The 14,402-nt window shown below is 41.5% G+C and overlaps 1 protein-coding gene across 2 annotated transcripts in view; it reads left to right on the top strand.

Annotated features, from left to right (window-relative positions):
- The window catches only part of LOC307044366 (solute carrier family 12 member 2), a 51,112-nt gene that overhangs the window by 9,563 nt on the left and 27,147 nt on the right, over positions 1 to 14,402 (top strand). The window contains exons 1-11 of one of the 2 annotated variants that reach the window (XM_079689528.1): positions 582 to 1,497; positions 3,419 to 3,544; positions 3,718 to 3,793; positions 6,440 to 6,535; positions 7,648 to 7,787; positions 7,878 to 7,988; positions 8,935 to 9,043; positions 9,179 to 9,306; positions 10,657 to 10,741; positions 11,573 to 11,721; positions 13,960 to 14,067. In XM_079689528.1, the coding sequence (XP_079545654.1) occupies positions 1,063 to 1,497; positions 3,419 to 3,544; positions 3,718 to 3,793; positions 6,440 to 6,535; positions 7,648 to 7,787; positions 7,878 to 7,988; positions 8,935 to 9,043; positions 9,179 to 9,306; positions 10,657 to 10,741; positions 11,573 to 11,721; positions 13,960 to 14,067 (1,563 nt within the window). In that variant the 5' untranslated portion in view covers positions 582 to 1,062. Of the gene's footprint in view, positions 1 to 581; positions 1,498 to 3,418; positions 3,545 to 3,717; positions 3,794 to 6,439; positions 6,536 to 7,647; positions 7,788 to 7,877; positions 7,989 to 8,934; positions 9,044 to 9,178; positions 9,307 to 10,656; positions 10,742 to 11,572; positions 11,722 to 13,959; positions 14,068 to 14,402 lie in introns of those variants that run through there. The other variant, XM_079689529.1, reaches the window with a different exon arrangement.

The following is a 14,402-nucleotide window of genomic DNA, read 5'->3' as shown; positions in this document are numbered from 1 at the left end:
ACACACACACACACACACACACAGACACACACACACACACCCACACACGCACGCACGCCCTTAGTCTCATTGCGTGCCTCCATGTGAATGTCTCAGTGTGTCACCAGCAGTGATGACAAATGTCTTTGTTTTACCCTAACACACACACACACATACACACACACACACACACACACACACACACACACACACACACACACACACACACACACACACACACACATACACACACACACACACACACACACACACACACATTCAAGATATTCATTTGACGCTTTTATATTTTTTATGTTTTTTTTACTTTTTGTTTTAATTAATTTGGTTTGGTTTCCACGTCAGTTGTGCCATCAGTCAGGGCACTTGCAGTTAATATAACCTGACCCACGCTCCAGTGTGATCTGAACTACATGAGGCAAGGTCACATGTCCCCCTGTCATCATCCTTTCTGTCTCTTCCTCTCTTTTCCTCCCGAAATGGATGCGCCACGACGCGTGCCAAAGTTTGGTGCGTAACGGACACCGATCCATCATTCCTTCCCCTTCCTCCTCATCCCCCTCCTCCTCCTCTCCACCGGGTACCCGTCATGCTGAGATGTCTCGAGAGTCCAGAGAGAGGAGGAGAGAGGGAACAAGACGGATGACAATACACCGTTTGAGTCGCCAACTGAAGGGACGACACGCACGTCAACACGTGGATGGATGGACAGATAGACTGATGAAGAGGGAGAGACACAGATTGATAGGCGGAGAGAGACACTGAGTCAAAGAGAGAGAGAGTTGGTGTCCTTTACGCACGTCACGTCCTGGCCGCTCCATTACCCAGAGTTCGCAGAGGAGGTGATGACAGTCTGTGTTTGACTTTAGTTTGTAAATGTTTCTTTTGGACACTTAAATGATTTATTCTTCTGCTAGCCTGCGGTTGTGTGTGTCTGCTGGGACTGTTTGGTACTACATGCTGCGGAGCTGCTGCCCCGACCTCCCCTCGGCTTTAGAGCAGGTGTTTTTGACACGGTAACCGTTCATTAGAAGTGACTCTTTCGAGCGTCTAATCCGGGAGGACATGTCGGGACAGAAGCCGGCCTTGAAGAGCGGCGGCTCCCCTCAGAGCCGCTTCCAGGTGGACACGGTGACAGAAGCAGCAGCCGCCCCGGCCTCCACAGATGCATCCAAGCCGCCCGAGGAGTCCAAAGGCCGGTTCAGGGTGGTGGGCTTCCTGGATGCAGGCGCCCTGGGCAGCGCCATGGATATCGGGCTCCCGCCGGATGTCTTCCACGAGCCGGACACGGCGCGGAGCGACTCGGTCAGCCTCCATTCAACGGGCACGGGACATACGCACATCTCCGACTCCCACTCCAACACCTACTACATGAGGACCTTCGGACACAACACCATAGACGCCGTGCCCAACATCGACTTCTACCGGCAGACCGCTGCGCCTTTCGGGGAGAAGTGGGGCAGACCGTCGCTGTCGGAGCTGCACGATGAACTCGATAAAGTACAAATAAAATGTGTTTTCATTCCCCTAATAGCATTACACATCATAGCCTATAGATACTTACTTTACTTTACTTAAGTATTTCTAATTATTGTATACTTTGAACTTCTACACCATTACAATTCAGAGGTAAATTATGTACTTGTGCGCCTCTACATTTATTTAATACCTTTAGTTAGCCTACTTTACTGATTTGGATTAATGATGTGAAATATAATCAAGTCTTAAATCAGACTTTAGTTCCAGTTTTGTACAAGCTACCTTGCAGTATACAAAGTCATTCAAACTAGATGCACCTTTAACAGCTTTGATAGCACTTTAATGATCAATAATTATTTTAAAAATCATATGTATTATTCTGTTGAATGCAGGACTTTTACTTGTAACAGAGTATGCCTACTTACGGTACTTCTACTTTTACTATAAGTCCAAGATCATCTGAGTATACTTCTCCCTCCTCTGCCAATACCGCACTTTTAAACAGTGGATGGTGAAGTTCTCGAATACTCTGAAGTAACTGTGAAGTAAAAGTAGCACTACAACAGCGTAGCATAACAAGTTACATTAAATTCCTACACAAATAGTGTAGTAAATGTACTCAAAATGTAAAGGTACTCATTCTGCACATCATCACATTCCTAATATATATAGTATGTTTGAAGTATGTATACTTGTGAATTTCTGCAAGGAATCAATAGTCTAATCTTAACATATCATACATGATTTAAAAACATAACAAATATCTGTATTATTAATTGATATGATAATCTTCAGAGTAGCAGTTGTAATATAAATGATAGTTAATAGTAAGAAAGTTCTACTAAACTTTCATTCATTTGAAGACCAAATCAAATGCAGCTCCTCCATTTTTTCTCAGGTTAATGTTTAGTTATGGGTGGTAATTAGAGGTATGCAAGCTGAAAACAGAAAACATTCCCTGCACTCCATCTCAGAGACTACGAGTGGGCTTAGTGACATGGAGGCATGACCCCAACAAACAAACGCACACGCACACACACACACACACACACACACACACACACACACACACACACACACACACACACACACACACACACACACACACACACACACACACACACACACACACACACACACGAACACACACACACACGTACACACACACACACACACACACACACACACACACACACACACACACACACACACACAAGCACACAAGCACACACACACAATGCTGCATCTCATGACCCTGTAGGCATCCCACTCCTCTAGGTAGCTGCAACATAGCCGTACATTGTACACTGATAGTATTCTAACAGCAGGAGGTTGGATGACGTACAAAATCCACTAAAGCATTTATTTTTAAGGGGATACCAATATGCTAATTATTTTAGGCTCATATTTGTATGTTGTGCCTCTACTGTGACATGTCTCCATGCTTTAATGTTCAAATAGCTCTTTATTTTTCTCATACTGCCTGTGCTGCAGCACCTCTTTTCACCCTCTGTCTGAAACCAGAGCCCAGTCTGTTCTGATTGGTTAGCCAACCGCTTCTTTTGGGATTTGTCAACCGCTTAGAGATGTCCCACCCCTATCACGCACAATGTGTTGGATCGCCAGCCAATAGAAGTGCAAGTATTACCTAGTGAGGTCATTATGTCACGAAAGTAAACAAAGGAATCCAATCGAGGTGTTTCAGGCAGGGAGGGGGAGTGTGTGGGAGAGAAACTCCCTCTGGAGGGAACACAGGGATTTTAGCCTTTGCAGACCATTTACATACTCAAAAACCTATAGAACTCAAGGGAAAAGCCCAAAAAGCACAATTGGGCCTCTTCAGATGTAGGTATATTTTTCTTTTTCATTGATCCACTTATTGATTACTCTCCTGTTTTTTTTTTCTGTCACCCTTTTCCCCTTGGCTGTGATTGGTTGTCAGGATCCGTTTGAAGACGGACTGGCCAATGGAGAGGAGCCTTCAGCAGCTGAGGAGGCAGCGGCGGCGTTGGCGGCAAAGAATGCTAAAGGAGGAACTATCAAGTTTGGTTGGGTCAAAGGAGTCCTGGTTAGTGTTCTGTACAGGAACATTTAAAGGAGTAGTCCTCTATTTCTCACTGTGATATTTCATCTTATCTGATCAAATCAATGTTTTCAACAGCAATTGTTGTAGCGTAGACTCATCTCCCATCTGGGGTTACAGGCTGGCCAACAGAAGACTAACATGTTTGTGCATTACAGGTCCGCTGCATGCTGAATATCTGGGGTGTGATGCTTTTCATCCGAATGACCTGGATTGTTGGCCACGCTGGAATCGGTGGGTACATTGAGTTTAAATGTTTGAGAAGAATCCAAGTATGAGGTCATTCTCCTTCAAGTGCCAACAGATCAGAAAGTCTCATTAGATGTACTATTTGGTAGCCACAATACTTACAGGTTAATGTTCTATTCTTATCAACTATTCCCATTAATAGACCCCAGGACCGGACCTAGACTTTTGGGGGCCCTGAGCGAGCTTTGGCTCGGGGGCCCCCCTCACTCTAGTGCGTTCTTACTACACACAACACGAAACCAACTTTTGTCTTATGATTAGGGCTGTCAGTCGATTAAAATATTTAATCGCGATTAATCACATGATTGTCCATAGTTAATCGCGATTAATCGCAAATTAATCGCACATTTTTTATCTGTTCTAAATGTACCTTAGAGGAATATTTTTCAAGTTTTTAATCCCTTATCAACATATGAGTGGACAAATATGCTTTATGCAAATGTTTATTATCATTTGAACAATGACAAATATTCTCATGAATATTAAACACAACAACCTCTGAACATTACAAATATTCGCCTCAATTCAATCTGGAATCTCTCTCATTCAATAATACAATACAAAGTGTGTGTGTGTGTGTGTGTGTGTGTGTGTGTGTGTGTGTGTGTGTGTGTGTGCGTGCGTGCGTGCGTGCGTGCGTGCGTGTTGGATCATTGGAGCTATGTGCAACTCAAGGCATATGCTCGAACGGGAGCTGCCTGGACGCTGCAATCATGTTGCGCGCACTATCCGTGCTGAGTGTGCTGACTTTTCCCACAATGTCCCACTGTCTGGCTACCTGCATAAAGTGAAGTGCTCGGCGCAGTTGTCGGCGAAATGTCACTCCTCTGTTTTCATTTAAACAGCTCCTTATATCCGTTAGAGCAGCTAGCTAGCACCAGATGCTAACAACAACAACAATACACGTAAGGTCTCTCTCTCGCGCCACACACCCTCCCGGTCCTCCCAATGGTTCACATAGAAACTAGCTGTCAATAGGAATATCATTCAGAATAATTATAATTTCATGCAAAAATCTGTCACAAAAAGAGGTTGCATATTTAAATGCAGGTGTTGTTATGGCAACGTCAGTGGCCATTGGCCAAACAGCCACATTTACTGCTGCAAATACGTTCAAACATGCTGTCGACACGTAAAGCAGTGGCAACTATGCCACCATTTCAGCTGACTTTTTCTCAGATATACTGTCACATAAAATCCATATATTTCAGTGCTAGGTTGATGCTTAGCTAAGCTAACTATGAAACACTTTAACTGACAGGACTCAGGATCAGCTGTGTACTGTAAGGTAGCTTCTACCTTCATGTTGAACAGTAAGTCAACATTTCCTTGAGAACTTTCTTTGAAATTACCAGGTAACGCTAAAAAACTAAACATTTAGATTGTATGACAACCTGTTTATTTAATATATCTGGCTAGCTATAGCTACTTGCTAACGGTTTAGTTTACCCCCGCGATTCAAAGTAACATCAACGTAGCTGTAATTTATGCTTTGCTTACATGTTCGCATAATTTGGAAGTTTACTGACATTTACATACCTTGTTCACCTGGCTCAAGTTGTGGCTCCGGGGTTGTTGTGTGAGCCACCACAATTTTTTCTTCCAAAACTCTGAGTCCGACAGACTGTTTATTTTAAACATTGTCACAGCTCACAGGATAGGTACCTGTAAGCCAATAAGACAGATGTTTATTTCCATTCAACTCTCTGTTGGTCTGGTGTCTTGCCTCTGTTGCATTCACTGAACACAGGAAATTACAATCCTGCCGTCCTCTCTAGTGTCATGATGAGGTTCAGGTATGGCACGGTTAATGTATTATATTATTGACTCAATAATATAATACATGACTTTGAGAGTAGGCAATGTAGGCATATTAACAACATTAATTAAACATACTTATCACGGCGACAGTGTACTGAGATTATTCTTTTTTTTTCTTTTTCTTTTTCTTTTTGCTAGGGGGCCCTTATTGGCTGCGGGGCCCTAAACCAACACGGAATGTGTCTAATAAAAAGTATTGTGGTTGTACCATCATGTGCCTCTGTGCCGTGTCCCATATACATTGTCCTGCTTCCACAAATACTCATAACCAAACGTGGATTAATCCGTGAATGAATAATGTCCCTAACAATTTCACAATTTTCCCACTGTTTGTGTAATGTTGGATAAAATATACATTTCTATTCCCTTTTAAAAATGTGACTTCATCAGTTGGGACCATTGGGCATGGAGCTGAGAGCCACAGACAGGAAGTCAGAAATAATTGAGAGACGCACTACAGTATTGTTTTTTGACTTTTCATGGAATATGTTTACATTAAGAAAAAGCCTCAGTAAACAATTAACTAATATTGTGAATTAAACATTGATGTTCAGGAATATATAATGAGAGCCATTGGATTACATTGATAAAACTTCTGTGAAAGCTTGAAATTAGCTGATTTATCAATTTGAGCTAATTTGAGCTAACGGCTAATGGGTATGGTAAGTTCATCATTAGAGAATGTTGGGCCTGTTTGCCTGCTTGAATAAGCTAATCAGTTCTGGAAATGATATGATTAATCAAAACTGTTGTTTCATAATTTTCCGAACTGTGTTTCTTAGTTTGTTTATGTTTTGTTATGTTTAATAGGTCTCACCATTGCGATTATTCTGATGGCGAGTGTCGTCACCACCATCACCGGTCTGTCCACCTCTGCTATAGCAACCAATGGCTTCGTACGAGGAGGTGATGACAGCAACTGTACACATGCTTTTATTTTGAAAATGTCATCTGATTATTGTGGAGTTTGCCACCCAGTTATTCTGAAATACAGATTATTTTTAAAGCAACATATTATGAGAGCCAAAAACCCTAACATTTAGCAGCCAACTTTCAGACATATGAAACCTTTTTCTTTCGTAAAAACCACTGGATAAAGAACATATAAGTAATACTGATAGCTATAGTTGATTGATGGCTCAGTCAAGAGTAGGGTTGGGAACCGAAACTCGGTTCCAGATGAGAACCGATAAGAAAATGCCGGGTACCGGGTACCCATACAAAATACACAATTTTGGTTCTGCTTAACGGTTCCTAAACGCGGTAGACTAACCCTTTAGTATTGCAAAGAAAGCCTACATGTCTGCACGGGTGTAGGCTAAGGCTACGTAGCTATCTGTAAGGACCTGTAGTAACATGACGACGTCACGCATCAACGGAACAGCAGCGTGTGATTTGATTTGTTTAGATACCCAGCAGCATGCACGGCTCGGGCTCAGTCACCTCATAACACCAAATATGCATTGCGGTAAACGCTCAAAAGTGTGGCCCCACTACACACAAAAAGAGAAAGGCAAGGCACAGTGCAATGCCTGTGGCAAGCTAATAGCTTGTTCGTCAGGTTGCACTTATAATTTAAGCAAACATTGAAGACAGCACGGCATCGAGATGAAAGAATGTACAGTCTTTAATGGCTTGCGGTCTCCGAGCCCGAGTATGACATCAATAGCCAGCACTAGCACCCCGGACCCGGTTGTCAGTTAAAAGCTTGAAAAAATTAAGATATTTCTAAACATTAGAGCTTTTTCTTTAACAATTTTGGAATCGAAACGGGGAATCGATAAGAACCGGAATCGATAAGCAGAATCGGAATCGAAAAATTTCAAACGATACCCATCCCTAGTCAAGAGGTTAAAAGAGAACTGAAGTGGTGATTTTACTCGCAATATTCAACCTAAAGACTTCTGGGTTGGCAACCACCATCAACGCTAGAATGTCCCTGAGAATAAAAGGTAATTTTCAAATGTACGGTACCCCATAAGGAAACAATGACTAATACCTGAGTCACTGCTGTGCAGGCGGAGCGTACTACCTGATCTCCAGGAGTCTGGGACCGGAGTTCGGAGGGTCCATCGGTCTCATCTTTGCTTTTGCCAATGCAGTGGCTGTGGCCATGTACGTCGTAGGCTTTGCAGAGACAGTCGTTGAGATGCTTAACGTAAGAAATAACTTGGTATAACCATTTGAATTGTGTCAGATTGTTTTGCATAGATCCTCATATTGATCTTGTTCCTGCTGTTGGTTGCAGGATGTCGATGCTTTGATGACTGATGAGCTAAATGATATTCGTATCGTCGGGACTCTGACTGTCATCCTGCTGCTGGGAATCTCTGTAGCAGGGATGGAGTGGGAAGCCAAGGTAGGACAGAACACTGAACATCCTCAGAGGACATCTCATAGACTGACATATGACGCTGATAGTAAATTATAGCTCCCTGCTGTTAATATTAAAGCCTCAAACATGTGCCTTTGGTCTGACTGAAATAGCTCAACATTGGTTTTATGGCAAAAATGAAACCATTTACAAGTATTCATGGTCTCCAGAGGATGAATACTACGTTGTTGATTCCCTGACTTCCTCTACCACCACCATCAGGTTCAGGTTCAGGTTATTTATTTGTACTCGTAGGTAGATTCTGTTTGCAGAGAAAAAGACACAAGGGTTCCATCCTGACACTAAAAACAAACACAATCAACAGACACATCTCTAATAAAGGACAAGTAAAAGTACAAGTAACTAACCATGACAATCAAATAATAGTTTGTATTCAAATTAAAACAACTAGTGGTTGGATTACATTAACGAGTGGTTTAGATATTCATGGTCCCACCAGGATGAATTGAAATACCTTTATTTATTTATCATCTTCAGGTCATGACCAAAAACCTGCAGATCTAATGCCATTCCCCATTACCCTCATCTGTACTTTTGGTTTAGCAGTGAGTTTTAGAACGATGGCATGCTATTAGGCTAGAACATTTTACAGTAGGCTACTTGCTAAACATTAGCATGTTAGCGTAGCCACATTATCTGGTATAATCCAATCATCTATCTTGTTGTAAGAACTTGCTATGTGCAATTTACTACTGTCACGTGTCATTTACAGCTACAGTTACAAAAAAAGGGGCAATTAGAGTTACAATCTTGACCCTGATCAGTGATCAGTGGTTGGCTCAAGTTATATCCTAGATGCAAACACAAACAGCAGATGTTGTGATCAGTAGTGAGATCATTTGTTAAAATAAAAACATCACATTGATTATACCATCCTCCCTATCTGTGTCTGTCTCTCTCTGTCTATCAGGCTCAGATCGTCCTCCTGGTGATCCTTCTGGCAGCCATCGCAAACTACTTCATAGGAAGCTTCATGTCAATGGAAAGCAAAGACCCCAAAGGATTCTTTGGCTACAATTGTAAGTCTGCACTTTTTTTGATTTGTACAAACATTTTGCCTATTCAAGTGTCCCTGACCTAACCTATGCAGTTTGAGAATGTATTACTGAAAAATACTTACTATTCTCCTCTGTGTTGGTTCTCTTCTCTTTTAGCTGCTATCCTTTTAGAGAACTTTGGTCCAGACTTTAGAGATGAGGAGACATTCTTCTCAGTGTTCGCCATTTTCTTCCCTGCGGCCACCGGGATCCTGGCTGGAGCCAACATCTCCGGAGACCTCACAGTGAGTTTTACATTTTGCATAATATAATATAGGCATATAGTACTGTTCAGAAAGTAAATATGTGTCTTGTGGTGTGTCCTAAGATTTTGTCTTAAGCCCCGCTCTTGCATTTCTTTACTAGCTGCCACTTAGTTGTATTACGCCCCGTCCACACAGCAGCTTTGAAAAAATCTTGAAAATCTTGGAGGTGGGTGTGTCTGAAAGTTTGGGGATTTTTTGCGAGAAACGCGACCAACAACCAATCACATGAATCTCCCGCCCCCGACATACAAAGCAATAGCAATGTTAAAACGAAGTAAACTGGATATGAACTCTCCAAACAGGCGAAAACCTACCAGTTTCACCCACTGTCTCTGCCACCTCCCTCCATGCCTGGTTCCTCCGGTTTGTATCCCGGTAAATAGTACTGGTCGTAAAGAACCGGGTGATTTGCTCCCGTAATTTCTCGTTTGGAACATGAGGAAATGAACTGCGGTCTGGCTCTCCAAGCTTACACGTGGTTTGATTGGCTAGCGCTTGTACTGTCAGATTTGCATAAACGGGATTTGATTGGCTGACGCTTCCAGCTCAGCTTCAAAAGTTGAACATTGCTCAACTTTGGAATCCTGAAAATCCTGAAAATCCTGGAAATCTTCGCTTTGCTTCCCAAAAATGCAGTTCGGCGAAAAGCGAGGCAAAGTGACGTCACCCCCATTCAAAGTCAATGGGCAGAGAAGCGTTGGAAGCGTTGGAAGCGTTGGAAGATTTTTTTAAAGCTGCTGTGTGGACAGGGCGTTAGTCAACAGCTTGGCATCCATTTATAGGCAGATGACACTCAAATCTATATCTCTGCTTCATCTGATGTTCCAAGCCCTGTGGACACTCTTGTATATAGCGTTTCAGAAATCAGTCATTGTATGGCTCAATAATGTATATGTTTTTGGCCATATTGCATTTCAAGAATAAGGTCACACCTAGAAAAAGCTCACCATATTTCTTTCGCGGGTTATTTAGACTTTTCTTGTCTAAACACTACAGCCAGATACTTAACTTGCCCTTTTCAACGTTTTGAAAAACACTTTAAGGCCTAGTTTCAGACAGTACAGTTTAGGTTACTAACTCATCACTATGTTGCTCTGCCTCTTTAACATGAAGGAACATTGCTCCAGGACTTAAGCCTATACATACTTGTTGTATGAAATGTGTTATACGGTTGAAGTTACAAATACATTTCAATTATTACTTTCACCAGGGGAAGTCAGAGAAAAATATTAGTTTAGCTATGTATCACATAGTCATTAGCTTGAGGCTCAAACCATATTTTAAATTGACAAAAAATAAACTTGAATGTGGTCATGTCTCTTTCCTCAGGACCCCCAGTCGGCGATCCCTAAAGGTACTCTGCTGGCCATTCTCATCACAGGAATCACATACATTGCCGTTGCCATCTCTGCAGGTATTTAACACTCATTGGCAGCTCCTATTCCAAAAATCATTAAAACTTGCAGTTCATTTGTTACACAAATTGTGTCACGTAAAACTGTGATGATATGCATTCTATAAATATTTTTACAGCTATTATACATTATATGACAATGCTGTTTAAGTCACATATCTGGCAAATATTAAGGAGATGTATTCAATGACTATTTTGCACCATTGTTGGTCCTATTAAAAAAATTAATATTGAAACATATATTACTCTCGCTGTACACATTGATAAATAATTGTTATCGACACATCTTGTGTTGTTACTTTAAAAATCAAACTTAAGATAGGAAATAAACTACAAATAAATGAAAAAGGAAGGAAAAGTACAATAAAATTGGTGTGTGATACATCAATGAGTGGTCAGTGTTCTTTGGGGATAATACTCAATAGTGCAGCAAAGCCAGAAAAACACCAGACTCGGGGACAGTTTCATCCCACAGGCCGTAAGACTGTTAAACACCTGAACTTTTGAAAGAACATACATAACATTAATCCGTTTGTAACTTATATCAATATTCCAATTACTTGTATATAGACTATTCTGCACAATTGTATTATATTCTATTTTATTTTATTTATTTGCACTATTATCTGTTTTATTGTGTTGCACTGTTGGAGGAGCCTGTGACCTAAGATTTCCATTGTCATAACTACACTGTAGCTACTGTGCACATGACAATAAAAGCCTTGAACCTTGAAGGAAACAAAGATAACCTAATAAACCAAAAGTACGATTTACTAAATCTCCCTGTTTGTGGATTATGTTAGAGTGTGTGTCGGTTTTCTCATCCTCCAGGCTCCTGCATTGTCAGGGATGCCACTGGCGATCAAAACGACACGGTGAGCGACACGGTGAACTGCACCGACGCCGCCTGCACGCTGGGCTACGACTTCTCCATCTGCAAGGAGGGAGGCTGTCAGTTCGGCCTGATGAACGACTTCCAGGTAACGGACGCTAACCCCAACCCCAACCCTAAAGATCTGATGACCAAAAAGATACAATACTGTTTTATTATTCAAAATACTGAACAGGCCAGCTCAGGAATTTGTGTTACATAAAGGCCAACACACATGAGCAGATGTGACGTGTATCCAAACACCCACAGCCATTGTTTTCCTATGGAAGCCTACACATTGACAGAGATGCCGTGTCAGGATAAGACCGTCAACACACATTGAAAGTCCATCGAAGTAGAAAATCTGATCCCATTCATCTTTAGATCTTGTGTTTGTTGCTGTTTATGCAGCCTTCCAGACCATGATGAGACTTTTCATTTACCTTAATAATGAGACCTTGACTGTCTTTCCATAATAAAGACACACTTTACACACTTGGTTTTGGTGCTACAATTGCCAACACTGCAATATTTAGCCTCAAGATACACAACTTTTATTACGTGAAGTACAACCATTGTATTTATTTGAGATTAATACAAAAAGGTATTTAGGACTATCAAAGGATACATTAGTTTCAGCCAATACTGATTTCCTACGTCTGGTGCCTGGCATATACTTCAATGATCATAATGGAAAGCAGATGTATCATTTATAACTCTTTAGGCGCATTAACACACTCTGTCAAATGAAAAAGTGTAAATTGTGTCAGACTGCAGCTCGTGATTCTGCGTGCCGTCGTAGATGTGTGTGTGTGTGTGTGTGTGTGTGTGTGTGTGTGTGTGTGTGTGTGTGTGTGTGTGTGTGTGTGTGTGTGTGTGTGTGTGTGTGTGTGTGTGTGTGTGTGTGTGTGTGTGTGTGTGTGTGTGTGTGTGTGTGTGTGTGTGTGTGTGTGTGTGTGTGTGTGTGTGTGTGTGTGTGTGTGTGTGTGTAAAAGACAGAGCTGTTCTCCACAGTGAAGCAGTGATAATAGTGGCTGTTGTTTTGAGTCAGAAGGTTCTTTCTGGTTGGAGCTAGAGCTGAATGAGAGCATTGACAACATCCACCTACACTCTCTCTCTCACACACACACACACACACACACACGCACACACACACACACACACACACACACACACACACACACACACACACACACACACACACAAACACAAACACACACAGCTCTCTGACACTGATATCCCTGACATTTTTTAGATCTTGTCTATTGCTACAGACGGAAACACTGTCTCTGGTTTAACTTTAATTATATTATTACGTTTTGCCGTGTCTCACTAAAATCTGTCCAACTGAAAGAAAGAAAAAATCTAACATCTGTGTGTGGTTCTCGTCCTCTCACATGCTAACAGACATCACATAATCTTGGTAGGTGTTGATGTTTCACAATGGAGCTGCCTTCTGTCCTTCTGTTCAGTCAGTCATTTAATTACATCAAGCCTGATTTAGATCACACAACTTCCAGATCAGACTATATTAGGTTAGTAGGGGTGACATCAAACATTCATCTACATAGTCAAAATTAAGTTGTCATTCCTTCCAATCATTGAGTGATTGTTAAATCATAATTTTTTCATTGAGACCCCTCTTAGATTTATGCTTCCATAGAAAAAGCAAAAACAAGAGAATTATTCAAAGAAAGAGAGGCAGATGCAAGCTGAAAACCTTTGTTTCTTCTCAGGGCAAACAGCAACAGTTGATCTACCTAAATTATGTTCTCCAATCACAGGAAACCTATTTGGGCTTGGCAAGAGTATTACCCATAGAGTCCAGGTATATGTGGAACCAGGGTTACAAAACATAACCCAAGTTTCTACTCACTGCAATTAGATTCTACGCAAATAAATGTTGCTTCTATGTACAGCAAAAAGCTATTTCTGAGAAAACAGAAAAGTTGTTTCTATGCACCTCAAACTGTTCTTTTACACACCAAAATCAGCTGGTTCTATGGAGGGAGCCTTAAGATGTCATTGCTCTCTACAGTATGTGGTTTGTTTTGCATATCATAGAGAAATAAATAAGACACAAACAGTATCCCATCACTTCTTACTTGGCAGTATGTTAGCATACACTATGCTACATGAGTCATGTTCACGTTTGTGTGTGTGTGTGTGTGTGTGTGTGTGTGTGTGTGTGTGTGTGTGTGTGTGTGTGTGTGTGTGTGTGTGTGTGTGTGTGTGTGTGTGTGTGTGTGTGTGTGTGTGTGTGTGTGTGTGTGTGTGTGTGTGTGTGTGTGTGTGTGTGTGTGTGTGTGTGTGTGTGTGTGTGTGTGTGTGTGTGTGTGTGTTACAGGTCATGAGTCTGGTGTCAGGCTTCGGTCCTCTGATCTCTGCAGGGATTTTTTCAGCTACTCTGTCCTCGGCTCTGGCCTCGTTGGTCAGCGCGCCCAAAGTCTTCCAGGTCAGAAACTCCTTCATAATCTGATTTATTACAAGACAAATGAACAAAAAACATCTTCTTACACAGACATAAATAGAGGAATTAACGACAATGACTGTTTAAATTTGATGTGTATCATCAGCAACCAAAATATAGTGACTTAAGGAGTTACATTTGTAATGTTGTTATTGGTATTTGTTGTGAATGGCTAAACGAAAAAAAGCCAACGACAAAAGCAAATGGACTGGGAAAAAACCCCTGAACTGTTAGCTTTTGTTATTAGCTTTTAACAGCGTTTACCTTCTCTCATCATTGGATACATTTAGCTTTTTTTGGGTCGAACCCAGATTTCGAGA

This window comes from Notothenia rossii, assembly GCF_949606895.1.
Source record: "Notothenia rossii genome assembly, chromosome: 6".
Classification (NCBI taxonomy): Eukaryota; Metazoa; Chordata; class Actinopteri; order Perciformes; family Nototheniidae; genus Notothenia; species Notothenia rossii.
Note: the sequence above shows the minus strand (reverse complement) of the source record. Positions and strands in the feature narration are given on the sequence as shown.